General features: G+C 53.6%; 1 protein-coding gene across 9 annotated transcripts in view; it reads right to left on the reverse strand.

Moving 5' to 3' along the window:
- Positions 1–348: 348 nt before the first annotated feature.
- The window catches only part of CACNA1B (calcium voltage-gated channel subunit alpha1 B), a 205,670-nt gene continuing 190,731 nt past the window's right edge, over positions 349–15,287 (reverse strand). For 8 of the 9 annotated variants that reach the window (XM_043917715.1, XM_043917716.1, XM_043917713.1 and 5 more), the window contains 9 exons: positions 14,835–14,943; positions 10,378–10,485; positions 9,825–9,937; positions 8,848–8,975; positions 5,873–6,008; positions 5,625–5,741; positions 4,235–4,442; positions 3,749–3,999; positions 349–3,388 (listed from right to left, as the gene is read on the reverse strand). In XM_043917715.1, coding sequence (XP_043773650.1) covers positions 2,852–3,388; positions 3,749–3,999; positions 4,235–4,442; positions 5,625–5,741; positions 5,873–6,008; positions 8,848–8,975; positions 9,825–9,937; positions 10,378–10,485; positions 14,835–14,943 — 1,707 coding nt within the window. In that variant the 3' untranslated portion in view covers positions 349–2,851. Of the gene's footprint in view, positions 3,389–3,744; positions 4,000–4,234; positions 4,443–5,624; positions 5,742–5,872; positions 6,009–8,847; positions 8,976–9,824; positions 9,938–10,377; positions 10,486–14,834; positions 14,944–15,287 lie in introns of all 9 variants that reach the window. The other variant, XM_043917717.1, reaches the window with a different exon arrangement.

Consider the following 15,287-nt stretch of genomic DNA (forward strand, 5'->3'; position numbering starts at 1 on the left):
TCTAACACTGTCACTCTGACCTCTAACCACTAATGTAGCTAACAGTCACCCCAAACCTCAGCCAATGCCTGCTCATCCCCAACCTTAACCTACCCACCACTATATTCCTAACCCTAAAAAACAACCACATCCCCTGTAAGGCCTTACCCTGGCTCCTCCAGCCATAGGTCTACCTGGATCCTCACCCCGAAGCTGAGCTAATCCTTGCATCTTAACCAGGCCCAGAGCAAGCTGAAGAGGTTTTCAGCCTCTTCTGAGCTCTGCTCACTGTGCACTCAGCCACATGCCCACGGAGACAGCTCATACGTCTGCCTCCACACCCCTTGTATACATCACCCAGCAGCATGGTGGGGTTCTGTTTTTGATTTTTTGCTAAGTTTTATTTTAATCCAAGGACTTTGCTTCATACAAAATGTCATTGTAGAAACAACAGTGGAATCCAAAGTTTGGCTGATAAATATTACTCAGGCAGCAAACTAGTCAATCACAGAATTTTTTAAAAAGTGAGTCCCAGTTGTGTTGCATGGTTGGGACTCTCTTTTTTTTTTAACACTGTTCTTAAATATAAAGTTTTGCAACAAACCTTTGATTTATATCAAATATAATTAAAAATTAACAAATGAGTACATTGTATCAAAAAGTACGAAGATATACATTTCATGCACATACTTGAATATATGTATATATGTATATATTTTACATGCACACATAACTTGTTCAAACTACAGCCACTGCTTGACTGGTTCCAGATGCAGACAACTGGTTGATGCATTTCAAATTTGGCAACTCACTATGAGATTTTGAGGGAAATATGATAGTTGAGAAGAGACAGCACAGAAACAAAACACAGAGTTGGGAAAACAAGACACAGTCTCTCCCTCACTCTCTGTAATTTTTCACCAATTCCAGTGTCTGGAAGGATCCAGACAAACCAGCAAGGCTGTGTGGGTCTAGCAAAGTGGATTCTCTGCCCAATATGGCCTGGGGAAGCAGCTATGATTCAGCACAGAATGAATACATTCAAAATAATATGGGCTGGGGGGACCAGAGACAAAACATCAGTACCAAGATACACATCCTTCTGCTTTGCAACCGGAGCCAGTGATCACATGCACAGTCGGAGATTCTGATTTTCGTCGTATCCTATTGGAGTAAAATACTCTGTTATCTTAAAGTTTCAGAGTGTTGTGCCTTCGAGTAAGGAAATTCTATAAAATGGTTTGGTCACAATCATGCTGAAACCCTAGAACAGGTGGCGGTCTTGTGTGTTTTATTTCTGTTAAACGTGTGTCTTTTGTTGCATAGCCCTATGGGTTAACGGCATCCACTCACTGGGACACACAGACACGCACACACACATCACACACCAAGTTTCTTTAGGAGAATCATGGGGTAAAAGCCAATGGGAACACTCAAATGATCCAGCAAAGAGATCATCTCACACTTCAAAATATGGAGCACATACCAGAATCGACTCATCTAAATGTTCCCTTCATTCACAAAACAAAGGGTCTCCCAGTGTTTTATGTACCACATCCTAACTGTGGTCTCTCTGTTTTGAATGTGGCCCTGAAGCTGGACTTCCTTTTGCTGCCTGCTGTCCCACAGCTTATGCCAGAGCCAGTGTGGGCTCAGACGCCCAGCACAGCAGCCACAGCCGAGCTGCTCCTGCATCCCATTTCCAGCCTTGGTTCAGTGTGGTTCCCAACTGCCCTCATCTGCTCACACACCTGGGCACTTCTGCCCCCACTGTGCCATCTCCCCCTTTGTACCAGCCTCTCCCCAGTGAGCCTTCTGTGGAAAGAAACTTGCACAACGGCAGAGATTGCACCCTGCATCCCTGAGAATCGAGTGGAGAACAGACTGATCGCCCACACGGGCCTCTCTCCACACGCCCTGCAGCCTTTCTACTGGTTTGAGGAAAAGGGGCAACAGCCGCTTCATCCCAGCTATGACCAATCTACTGGGTGTTTTCTGCACATTCTCCAGTACGTCTGCCTTCTACTCAGTTGCTGTTTGGAATAGTCTCCACAAAGCCCGCTTACGGTGATGGGCCCCTGGGAGCCTGCATGAGGGGCTCGGAGGTCAGGCACTTGGTCGAGAGCAGCGGGAGCTGGGTGGTCCTGTTGGCCGCTTGTACTGGACACAGAGCATCTCCTCGAGCAAGCCAGGAACACACATCCTGAAAGGCTGAGATCCTCCTACAGGCTGGATATTTTACTGTTACGTTCCTGTTCCCTTCCCCATTATTCTGGTTGTTTATTTTTTGATTGAATACATAGAGTCGACAAAAGAGTGAAGGGTGTTGTAACTAAAAACCGAAGCCAACATCAAGAATGTTGTCCAGGTTTGGTCCCTGTGAGGGCTGGCTGTCGGGAGAGGACCGTGTCTGCATGTGTTTCTAGTGCTTGTTTGCCGTTTCAGGTACGAAGGGCGCCCAGACTGTTGGTGTGAGGATGCTGACGAGACCTGCTCCGTTTACACTGACTCTGTCCTGAGGTCTCACCTGCTCCTCTGTACCATACATTTGGATAAAAGATGATCCCTACAAGATGCAGACTTCCTACGGAACGTTCCCAGCACACACCCTGGATGCTGGGTTCTTCACCGGGTCCCCCTCAGCACACACAGCCGTGTCCTGTGTGGGGTCTGTGCCTAGACCCAGGGAGGCAGCGTGGAAGGGGTGGAGAGGGAGCAACCTCCCTCTACAAACCGCTCATCCCGCTGGAGGAGGAGAGATGGGGCAGGCCCTCCTCCCAGGGCTGCTGCCCACCTCGGTGCCCCGAGCGCCCCTGGGGCCCAGCGCGGATGATAAAACTCATCACCTGGACACGCCCGCCGGGCGGTGCGGCTAGCACCAGTGGTCTTGGTCAGGGTGGTGGTAGCTGTGCCGCCCCCGGCCGCCCCCGCCCGAGCTGAGCCCCAGAGTGCAGTGGTAGCCATTGGGCACCCGGCGGAGGGGGTGGGACTGGGAGGTCAGGGAGGACACGTAGGAAGTCCGGGAGGAGCGGCCCGAGTTGGTGGCCACGGCCTCCTCGAAGGTGAGCGTGTCCTCAGGTTGGGTGCGGGCCGCAGCCTCGCTGTCCAGACGCTGCCCCAGGTAAGGGTCAGAGCCAATCCGAGAGGTGGGGGCCAGAGGCTGGCTGAGGGGGTCTCTCTGGAGCAGGGCGTTGTGTTCTGAAAGGCCACGGCTAAGCCGGCCGGGGGAAAAGGCAGGGAGGCTGGTCTGAGCCCCGGCAAAGTGGACAGGCGAGGAGTTGGCCGTTTTATAGGTGATGCTGGGACGGGGCGTCAGCGGGGTCTGGGGGAGCTGCCTCCGCCCGCCACGGCCCGGGGTGCTAGCACCAGATGTTGACAGCAGGGGGCTCCCGTTCACGGAGCCACTACCCTGCAAGAAAACGGAACAGAGCAAACCCAAATCAAAGGACAGGGTGCACAGAGGGAAGCCAGGGAGCGCGGGCAGGTGGGATGAACAAGGGCGGCCCCAGGAGGGTGGGAAAGCAGTGCCAGAAGGGGCTGGGCACAGGGCCAGGGAAGAGGAGAGCACAGCCCAGCCCATCTCAGGCGGGAAGGAGAGAAAGAAGGCACTGGGAAGCAAGAGGGCCAAGGCCCCGCCGGGCAGGATGGACAGGCCAGGAAGCCAGGAGCAGGATCTGGCCTGGGAACCAGGACAGGAGAGGACTCCCTCCCGGGGCCCGAGGGAATGGGGTGCGGGTGGGAGCACGGGGGGTTGCCAGGGCCCACGTACCTGTCTCGGGGGTCCTGGCTCCTGCCCAGCCGTGGGCGATGTCGGATGGCTGCTGAGAGAGGGCTTGGGCTGTTGGGGCTCACGGCCTCCAAAGCGGTCGCAGGAGTAGAAGCGCTGCTTCTCAGAGGAGGAGGAGGAGGGCTGCCTTCGTTCCTGGGACCGGCCCCGCTCCTGCCTGCGCTCCCGTCGGCAGCCTGATGCCCCATCCCCTGGGGGCGGTGGGGGCCCCGGCCCCGCGGTGCTATAGGGTGCTGGCCAGGGGAGAATGGAAGTCAGTCGAGTGACTGGGGTTGGGGGGACACAGACCTCACCCAGGCCTGGTTCCTCAGGGCCAGCAGGGATCCCAGGGGAAGGGCTGGGAGGTTGTCCTGTCTCCACACTCAGAGTTGCCCATGGGGTCATGAGTTACAGAAGGGAAGAAGGTCTCGCAGGGATTCTTGGATCCCAACTGGAGCCACCACCCCTTGAGAGCCCCCTTGCACGCACCGCCATCTGTGTCTGCAGACAGGCTGGGCCCCTTCTCCAGGGACTTCTGCTTCCGGTCCCTGCGGCGATGGCAGCGGTGGTGGTGGTGGGGGGCGGCCTGGCTGACTGGAGCACGGTCCAGGGCCGCGTTGCAGAGATGAGCCACGTGGGGCCTCTGGGGTGCCAGTGTGGAGATGGAGCGCTTCATGGGGCTGGCATCTGGGGGTGGCTGTGGACGGGGACACGGGTGGGCTTACAGCCTGAGAGTGGGGTCCAGACTCCAGGCAGCAGCCAGGCTATGGGGGCTGGCAGACCACAGGACACATCCCATCGGGAGGAATGGACCTGGGGCTCCATCCCCGAAGCTGGGGTATCTCCCCAGACAGGGCAGGCTGAGTGCCCAGGAAGGTGGGGACAGGGGAAAGGATAGTGCCTAGGAGGGCCTGGCCTGTGGAGGACCACTGTGGGGCTGGGGTTCAGGGACCGCAAGGCCCTCCCCTCTCCCTGGAATACTCTTCCCCACCTGAGATCCACCCTTTCTTCAAAAGCACCCTTTGCACAAGTTGCCATTTATGTGTCTGTCTCTCCCAGGCCAGGTGAGGCCCAGGTAGCCTCTGGGCCTCAAAGTCCCTACAGGACAGGAAAGGTGCTGGGAAGAGGGGCTGTTGGCCTGGCTGGAAGGGTCCCAAGTGGGACCCAGAGCTGCCTGGCAGCCGTGGTTGACCACTCTGCCAGCCCTCCATCCATCCAGGACTGTGAAGCTGCTCCTCCAAGGCTGAAATCAAGACCCGTGGAAACACGCTCACCCACAGCCACCGTCAAGGTCAAGCACCACAGAGGGCGAAGAGGCACCAACATGGCACCAAGGGGAGGTAGCTGGGCCAGGAGGGCACTGAGCAAGTGGGCAGAGACGGGGGCACGCAGGGACTGGAAGAAGTGCTCTGCCTAGGGACTCCGCCCAGGAAGCACACAGCACAGCCCCAACCCAGGGGCTCCCGGCCAGGCTGTCAAGTGTCCCAGAGAAAGAACAGGGTCACCCCCCGGGCCTCTTAGAGGACACGAAAGGGGAAAGGGTGGCAGGAGGAGGCACTGATTTCTGGGGGAGGAGCAGGGCTAGGGTGGGAGAGGTGTGTCCCAGAGAGAGGGAAAGGCTAGGTCGGGGACACAGGGCCACCTGTGGGCTGCAGGCCTTGGTGCCCAGACAGGCGCTGAGTACAGTGGGCAGTGGGTACTCTAGATGGCCTGACAACACCTCCAGAGGGTTTCCAATGGGGTTGGGGTTGTCCTGGACGCGGAGCATTTGGGAAGCTTCACCCCAGCAAAGCCCACCCGTGGGATGCAAAGCTCCTCTATGCCAGGTCTCCTCACCTTCAACCCCCTCCCACGACCCCAACCCTCCCAGACCACCAACCTGAGTCTCTGCTGCCAGGCGGGGCATGGAGGCCGCTCGGCCCTGGCTCTCCAGCCCGGGTTGGGGCTCCCCGTCAGGGCCTCTCAGGGCCATGCTCTGCATCTGGACGTCCACAGCCTGGGGGTACAGCAACCCCCCAGTCACACCCACCCCATCCCACTCTCACCTCCCCCCACATCCCAGCCTCACCCTCCCCCACCCACTCTCACCCAACCCCCAACTCGGCCCCCAGCCCTGGGAGCCCTCACCGGTTTTCCTGTCTGCACCACCGGGATCTCTGTGGAGTGGCCACGCTCCAGGGGTGTCCTCACCTCGCAGGGTACCTCCTGGGTCCTCTGAGTGCCCCAGGAGACAGACTCCTTGATGCCGCCCTCTTGGGTTTGTCTATGGAGGACAGAGGATCATCCTGTTGGCCTGGAGGCCCACGGGCCATAGAACCTGGCTCCCACCCAGAACCAGGCTCCACCCTGCCAGGAGCCTCCACCTTGACCCTGTTCTGGGCTAGAAGGAGCCCAGAGGGATGAGACCCCTTGAATGTGGACACTCCCAAGTGGAGGTACAGCAACAGCCTCAGCAGGAGGTACAGGTACAGCGGACCCCCTGCCATGGCCCAGAGTGGAAAGGCAGAGAGCAGACCCTAACCTGGGGGCAGCTGGCCTACACAGGCGCTGCCATGTGTGGTGGAAGCAAAGAGAGTCCACAACAAGGACAGGGCCACACGTGCACACAGAGGCACCCAGCCTGTGCTGCAGCTCATCCACCCTGACAACCAGGGCTCGTCCCTACTCCACAACAAGGACAGGGCCACACGTGCACACAGAGGCACCCAGCCTGTGCTGCAGCTCATCAACCCTGACAACCAGGACTCGTCCCTACTCCCCTGACTTGTGCCTTTCTGCCCTGAGATCACCTCTGGCGAGACCACTTTTGGAGGCCCTCCCAGCACATGCAACCCACCTGCCTGCCCTCACCCTCTCAGTGTGTTTTAGTATGTCTCCCATATGGCCCAGCATTTGCCTGGGTTTCTGCTTGCTCTCGCGTTAAAGGAAGTATCACATACATTCTCCGTTACCCAGGTTGAGTGGTAACAATCACACTCTGAGCTTGGAGGTGAAGCCTGATGCCCTCAGCTGGCCACATGAATGACCTGACCCAGCATCGCTGAGGTTTCTGAGAACATCCTTCATCTTCCCAGGCTGCAAGCACCTCCCCTGTCCTGTGCTGTCTGGAGCAGCTGCAGCCTCAGAAGAGGCTGACCCTGAGGGGAAGCACATCCAAGAGGACAGACACTGGCCGCAAGGCCTGGTCACCCCTGAGGTCACACCATGCTGAGGCCAGGCAGGCACTGATACCACCCGTCAGAGGGCTCAATAAACACCCCCACTGCCTGGCCCCAGTAGACTGGGCCCTCTCTCACATCCAACAAAAAGTGGTGGTGACTGATTTGTGCAGACATTATAACCATGGGAAAAAGCGACACTCATTCTCCTGAACTGAAAGCTTAGCTCAGATCAATCCACAAAGACACTTCCCTACCCCATCCCCTCCGACACACACATGCACACTCAGAATCCACTGTTTAAGTGTGCACAAACGGGATCTTAACCAATATGGAGAAAAGCCACTGTCCCCGGGGCCCACAGGCACTCTTCCGGAGCATGGTTTTCCTGCGGGAGTCTTCCCACTTGTGCTCAGGTTCTCCCGGTGTCCTATGGCACCTCTACCTCTGGACTTGGGTCTTGCAGTGCCACCGCCCACCCCCCATCCCACCAGCTTGGGCCTGGGAAGTGATTTGTTTTGGCCAACAGGGCACAGGGGGAGGCCTGAACACCTGCAGCCTGCACTTCCCCAGGGTTGCTCTCTGGCCTCACGATACGGATGCACCCAGGACCCCAGCCGTCCTGACGCAGGACCAGGTCTGGAGTGCTGCCAGGTGGGCTCCCGAAATACAGCAGTTTATTACTCAGCAAAAGCTACATGGCGAGCAGCCCATGAACCCAGACTCAGCTTCAAAACAAGTGTCCAAAACATACAGAGGAGAGGAAGAAACTGGGAGCCCTAGCCATGCGTGCCGCCGACCTTGCTGCTCTCCAGGACAGCAGATGGGTGTGAGGCCCACCCTCGGCCTCTGCCAGTGAGGCAGAGCGCATGTTGTTTGGGCTCAACAAATGGGTTGCTTTGGCCAAGGGGATAGCAGACGTAGGACCCCTGGCCTGGAGGGCGACTGAGAATCCTGCCCTCTGGTGCAGTTCAGCCTGGCACCACCTTCTGCCCCTCGGCCAGAGTCCCATGGTGATTGTTATTTTACATCACTTGCTTTTGGGGTCATTACCAAGAATTACTGAGGGTCAGTACCAAGAGTTACATGATATGGAAGGATCTTACCAATTTAACTACAAAATGCAGACATCAAATGGAGGGACTCCCCTGGTGGTCCAGTGGCTAAGACTCTGAGGTCTCAATGCAGAGAGCCCAAGTTCAATCCCTGGTTGGGGAGCTAGATCCCGTGACACAACTAAGAGTTTGTATGCTGCAACTAAGACCCAGCATGAGTGCGTGTTCAGTTGCTCCGTTGTGTTTGACTCTTTGCAACCCTATGGACTTGGGGATCTTCCCAACCCAGGGATGGAACCCATGTCTCCTGCATTGTGTGGATTCTTCACCACCACTCAACATGGGATGCCCAAGACCTCACACAGCCAAATATATAGATATAGATACAGATACACACACATATATATAACCAAAATGGAGATCTGAGGGGAAAAGTCTCTTAAAGGAAGATGAAAACACTAAATGGCCATTACCAAAAAGTGGTGAGAAGCTGAGGTGGAAACAAAAGCTTCTTAATGGTCTGCAGGCAACAAAGGCCAATGAGGAAGCAGAGGGAAGCCTTCACCTGACAGAGAAACAGGAGCACAGAGTGGGAGGCACAGGCTGGAATAACAGGCCGCCTAACTCAGGTGCCCCGGGTGCTATAAGAGCACCTGCCTGCTGTTACAGGAATGAGCTTCAGATCAACCACAGAACCAGCTCTGGTGGCCGCCTGGACCAGCTGGACCCACAGTGGGTGCAGGTGGGTGGTGGTAAGACCCAAGGGCTCCCTGTCCTGGAGCGCTGCCGGAAGGAGCCCCGGGTGCCCCGGGTGGACACCAGAGCAGCTGGAGCCCGGGGAGCCCTGCCCTCCTCCCAGCCCCGCCCCACGCCTGCTGGTGGCACTCACACTGCCCCACCGTTGCTGAGGGAGGCTGAGCTCTTCTGCCGAAGGAAAACGCGGGCTCCTCGGAGCACAGCCGGCTGAGTCTGCTCCAGCGTGGCCTTCAGAGGGTGGAACAGGGACACGGGGCCCATCTGCAGAAGGACGCGGGGAGGGGTCTCTGAGGCCTGGGAGGCACCGTGGACAAGGGCGCTGCCATGTTCGGCCACCTGCCTGGACCCCCCAGCATGGGAAGGGGATGCCTGGGCCTGCCCTGTGCCCATCAGGAGCCCCTTCCCAACTGGGCCTGTAAGTGACTTCAGGAGAGTCCTATCATTCCTTGGAGCCTCAGCTTCCCTTCCTACACGATTTGGGGACTGAACCTCATCATCAACTTGGCCTGCCTGGCAGAGACCACTAGAGTTGAAGGTTGAGAAGAATTCGGAGATTTCAGGGCTGGGGTGTGGGCACCAGACACTTCACATGCCAGGGGTGAATGTCCTGTAAGCTCTGGACACCAGACAACTTTAGAGATGAGAGTCTACACACGCTCGCTCAAGGTCTGGGCTGTGATGAAGTCGTCATCTTTGGAGGATGACCTCTTGGAAGACAGGCCCCAAACCACCCCACTCAGAGGCGTGAGTGGGACCCTCATGACACTGGGCTGTCGGGGGCCCTGCCTGTGTGCCCCTCCCAGATGACCTCAAGTACTCTTCAAAGCAGCAGCACGGCCTGCGGCAGCTGTTCTCAGCCCACATCTCTGCCCTGGACGTGACTAGCTCTCCACACAAGGGGCTCCCGAACAGCAACAGGCAGCCAGTCAGCGGGAGCACAGGCTGGGTGGGGTTTCTGACTTTGGGGGCTGGCGAGGCAGCCACAAGAACCTCTCATCTTCCTTTTCCCACTGCACTTTCTCCAAGAAGGGGCTGGGTCCCCTCTGCTGCCAACCAACAGAAGGTGCCAGAATCTCAGGGTTACTTTTGGGGACTCCTGGAAACTGGTACCTGGGCCAGGCCTCCGGGAGCTTGGTGAATCTGGTCTCTGGTGGTTTTGTTCTGTTTGTAGAAGTCGAATATCATCAGAGCTGCGTACACCTTCCCCACCGTCATCTCGTCGGCTGGAGAGCACGACAGGCAAGGGAGGGAATACAGAGAAAGGGGACACGCAGGGAGGCTGGGTAAAGACTCCTGGACCCGAGGACGGGCACTACACTGACCCTCCCCAGGCCCCCCCGGCCCCGTGCTCCACCCAGCAAAGCACAGCTCGGTTTAACCCCAGACGTCGTCCTGGCTGCTCCAACTGTAGGGGTCTCCTTACCATTTCCCTTGATTTTCTGCAGGGAAGTCCCCACACGAAGAGTGTGGGTGACTCTGCTCAATGGAATATGGCCTCGGTATCTCCTCCCACAGCCCCTGTGCACCCACCGTGGAGACCAGAGTTTTGAGCTATCAAGGAGGTGAGCCCTCCTCTTCAAGGTGACTCACCTAGGACTCTCGACTCTGCCCCTGAGTGGAACATGAAAGGGGGCGGGCAGGGTGAGTTTCTCACCCTACTTACGTTTATGGGGTGGCACCAGTAAGTCCAGGGTCTTCTGGGGCAGGTTGGCCCACACGGAGGAAATCTCCTTCCTCAGCTCGGCATCGCACTGATGCTGCTTCGTGCCAGCTGGGGCAGGACAAGGGTGGGGAAGCGGGGAGGGCTGTTAGGAGCCATCCCTTAGCCCCGCAGGGGAACAGGCAGAGCTGGGTGGGGAGAGACCTGATCCTGGGGGAAAGTTGCTGGGTAAGAAGCACTGCCATGAGGGCTGGTCAGAGAGCTCCCAGGCAAAATGTGTCTAAAGAGGTGTGGTGCTGAGCGAGGGTGTGTGGGCAAGCAGGAGTGATGGTCAGGAGCGGGGAGGGGAAGGGACGCCTCAGTGTTCCAGCCATTAACAGTGTTCCAGCCAGTGTTCCATTTGTCATTCCATTAAATTTACTGAGCACCTACCAAATGACAGGTGCTGTTCTAGGTGACGGAACAAAATCAAAAGAAATTGCCCCGAGGAATCACATGATTTTAATCTATAATACAGTAGCAGTAAGTTAAAAATCCAGTAACTTGGATACAGGAAAAACCAGGAGGGAGGGATGGGAACTGTCAGGAGGGCTGCAGTGTGGACAGACAGTCAGGAACGTGTTCACAGGACCCTGGAGACAGGAGGCCAGGGAGCCAGTGGGGCGAGGCCACAGCAGCAGGAGCAGAAGTGCAGGTGGGGGCCACTGAGAGAGGAAGCCGCAGAGGGACCGAGCAGAGGGGTGCTGTGCTCTGATCTAACCTTCTTCAAGCATCCTGGTTATTAAGGTATGATTATCTGTAAGAACATCCTCCTCGCTAGTCCCTCCACTCTGTGAAGTACATACAACTGTGGATTCACCACATTCAGGCAGGAGCATGGACCCCTGCCCAACTCCCTCTGCACCCTTTGTGATCCACCCCTTCAACCCTTCCAGGGTCCTGGCATCACCAATGTGTTTTCTGTCTCTACTATTTCAACTTCTCAGAATGTCATACAGATGGCATCACATAACATGCTGGCTGTCGAGTCTGACCTTCCACCCAGCATGATGTGTCTGAGACCCACCCACGCCAACACATCAGCGACCTCTTTCTCAGTTGCTGAGTGAGAACTGTCTCATCACAAAGACACACCAGTTTGCTTATTGGTCACCACTTGGTTGACACCTGAGTTGTTTACAGTTTGGGGTGATTATGAATAGAGGTGTGAACTTCAGCAGAGAGGTTTGTATGTGTATATTTTCATGTCATCACCCTTAGGTGCGGGATGGCTGGGCCCCATGATAAAGAACTGTGAGACTTTTCCAAAGCAGCTGCACCACTGTGTCCACACTAGGAACACAAGAATCTGAGTTTTCTGCATTCTCCTCAGTACTTAATATTGTCATTTTTTTTCTTTCTTTTCAAAATTGTTTTTGTCATTCATGTTTGTTTGCTTTCTACATATATTTTAGAGTCAGTTTCTAAAGCTCATCTCAAAAATCCTGATGGGATTTTGATTGGGATGACATTGACTCTACTGATCAATAGGAGAAGAAATGACAATACTGAGTCTGCCAAGGCATGAACGTGGCTTATTTATTAAAGGAGATTCTTCTGGTCAATATTCTGAAATGTGTGGCACACATGCTAGCATATATATTTTTAGAGTTATAAAAATATTCAATGATTTGGGTGGAACATTTTTCAATTTCAATAGCTAATCTATAGAAATATACTTGTTTTTTATATATTGACCTTGTTATACTCACGTTTCAGTTTTAGTAATTTCTTTTTACAGCTTTAAACAACGGAAATATACCGTCTCAGTTCTGGAGGCCAGAGAATCAAGGTGTTAGCGAGGCTGTGATCACTCTGAAGGCTCTAATGAAGTGCCTTCTTGTCTGTTTCTAGGTTTCAGTGGTTCCAGCAATGCTTCATGTTCCTAGGCATGTAGATGCTTCAGTTTTGTTAACTTTTTATTCTATTCGTTGAGATTTTCTACATAGATAATCACGTCAATCATGAATAGAGGCAATTTTCTTTCATCCTTTCCAATTGGCACACCTCTTGTCTCTTTTTCTTGCCTTGTCACAATGGTTAGAACCTCAAGTATGATATTTCACAAAAATAGTGACAGCAGACATCCTTGCCTTGTTACTCATCTTAGGGGGAAAGGAGCCAGGCTTCTTTGTTAAGCATGTCATTAGCTGTAGGTTTGTCATAGATACCCTTGATCAGACCATAGAAGTTTGCTTTAATTTCTAGTTTACAATAGTATTTATGTATCATAAGTGGATGCTGAATTTTGTCAAAGCTTTTTCTGTATCTATTGAGATAATCATGTAGTTTTTCTTCTTTGACATATTAAGTTGTATTGATTGAGCTCAAATTTGCATTTTTCATTCCTGGGATAAATCCTACTTTAGTCATCATATTCAGTTTGCTAACACTCACTGAAAATTTTATTGTCTTCATGAGGAATGTCTATCATCTTTGCTTATAATGTCTTTGTCTAGTTTTGGTATCAGAACAATGCTGGCCTCATAAAATAAATTGGGAACTATCTGCTCTTTTTCTGTTGTCTAGAGGAGTTTGTATAGAATTATTTCCTCCTTAAATGTTTGGTTGACTTCATCAATGGAGCCAACTAGACCCATGATTTTCTTTCTTAGAAGATTTTTAACTATGAATTTAACTTATTTAATATATACAGTATTACTCAGGATATCTATTTCCTTTTTTCAGGTTATCTATTTTTGAAAGAGCCTCATAGTTTGTGTCAAGGAATTTTTCCATTTCATTTAAGTTACTGAAGTTATCCACATAGGGTTGTTCATAAAATTTCCCTGTTATCCATTTAATGTCAGCAGGATGTATAGCGATGCTCCCTCTTTCGTTCCTTATATAGGTTATTTTTATCTTCTATTTTTTATGATCAGGCTAACTAGAGGTTTGTTAATGTTACTGGTTTGATTTTTAGCATGACCATTCTGGCTGCTGTGTTGAAGGGAGAAAGGGCAAGGGCAGAAGCAGACCAGTGAGAAGGCTACTGCAACAATCCCAGCCAAGACCTGACAGAGAGTGACGTGGACCAAGAGGTGGCAGGAAGAGAGAGTAGACATTGATCATATTCTGGGTGCATTTTGAAGGTGGAGTCAGAAGATGTTGCAAGGGTTCATAAATATGGATCAGAAATAGGATAAGAAAAAAGTAGGAGATAAAAATGATGCCCAAAGTGTTGGCCTGAGTAACTCTAAGAGTGTTTCCACTAATTGAGACAGGGAGGAATCTGGGGAGTATCTGGAGCACGAGGGTCAGCACGTGGATTCTAGATGCTTATTGGGCCTCCAAGCACAGTTGGCAAATGATGTGTGGGCTATATAAGCCTGGGGTTTAGGAGCAGGCCTGGACTAAAAATACAAAACTGGAATTCACAACATGTAAAGCCATGGGAAAAGGTGAGAATGTGTGTCTGAAGCACACAATGACCTTCAGAGGTTGGGGAAAAAAAAGAAAAAAAAAAAGGCACAAGGGGTTTTACACAAAAGGGAGGGACTACTACCGACAGGGTGCGGACAGGCCCACAGGGCAAGGGGAGGTTCCTGCAGAACTTGACAAGAGCAGTGCCAGCAAAGCTTTGTGCTGTGAAAGCTGGACTGCAGACTAGGAAAGGAGAAATCAGAGACAATGCGGACCCATTTCTCCTGTTGCTAGGAAGGAAAGAAGAAAAACAGAGAAGTTGATTGGGGGGGGGGGTGCGTAAGGGAAGAGAAGAACTTTTAAAAAATAGGAAAAATAACAGCACATTTATACATTGATAGAAATAACCCAGAAAAGAAAGTTGATAGGGCAAGAAATAGAATATAGAATTTTGGGCATGACGTCCTAGGGTAGATGATGAAAATAGTACAGAATGTGCAAAGAGGGGAGACTGGCCTCAGCTCATCAGTTTACACAAGAGAGAACCAAGCTCAAGGGCACGGATGCAGGGAGGAAGCGACGTAGGGGGAGGGCCCTTCATTTTCTCTGCGAAGGGAAAGCAGTCACCACGTGAGGGGGGGGGCGGGAGAGGAGGACAAGCGGGAGGTCCATTTCCTCCTCGATCTGGTGGGGGCTTCATGGTCCTGTCAGAAACCCAGGAGAGGTCCTGAGGGGGGGACTAGGCTCACGATGGGGAAGGGGTACTCTTCACCTTGTAAGGGGCACTGGCTCATGTGACACAGGCTCCTGCACTGCATGACTATGGGTAATCTAGGGTCATTCAATTTCACTCCACCTCAGCTTCCTTACATGTAAATGGGGTTACTGCAGTGCTACCATGCAGGATGGCTTCAGGAGACAAGGTCAGGGTCTGACAAGGAACTGTCCAGACAGGCCCCTCTCCCCGCCCTGCACAGCAGCCTGGGGAGGCTCTCAGTGGGGGTGGGGCGGTCACATGGCCCTGCTTTGTGCCCTCCCCTCCGGGCTGCCTCTCTCACCTGGAGCCAGCTTGATCTCCAGTGCGGTCCGGATGAGGGCCATCAGCGTGGATGTGAAGTGGACGGTCATGTCGTCATTGGAGATGGGCATGTTCATACGAACCAGGCGCTGGGGATAAGGGGGCAAATCAGGCTGGGCCTCCCAGGGGTCCCAGGACCAGGAGATGTTGGGTGGATGGGAGTTTTGCCAGCATTCACACTATCCCTGGACCCCTACCCTCATCTGAGCTGAGGATTCCCTTGACTACAGAAAGGCAGCAGTCCAGGTAAATACTGTCCAATGGGGCCAGGCCAAAAGCCTGGATTCCTCTGAAAGAACAGGCATGTCTCAGCCAGAGGGACCCCAGCCCACCGCCCATGATAGAACAAGTGTGTGGCCTAGGCTGAAGAGGGGCCTGGGCAGCAGGACCCCTGGGACAGCCCACAGACAGGAGCATCAGGCAAGTGGTAGGG

The sequence above is a fragment of the Cervus elaphus genome, chromosome 11 (assembly GCF_910594005.1).
Source record: "Cervus elaphus chromosome 11, mCerEla1.1, whole genome shotgun sequence".
Lineage (NCBI taxonomy): Eukaryota > Metazoa > Chordata > Mammalia > Artiodactyla > Cervidae > Cervus > Cervus elaphus.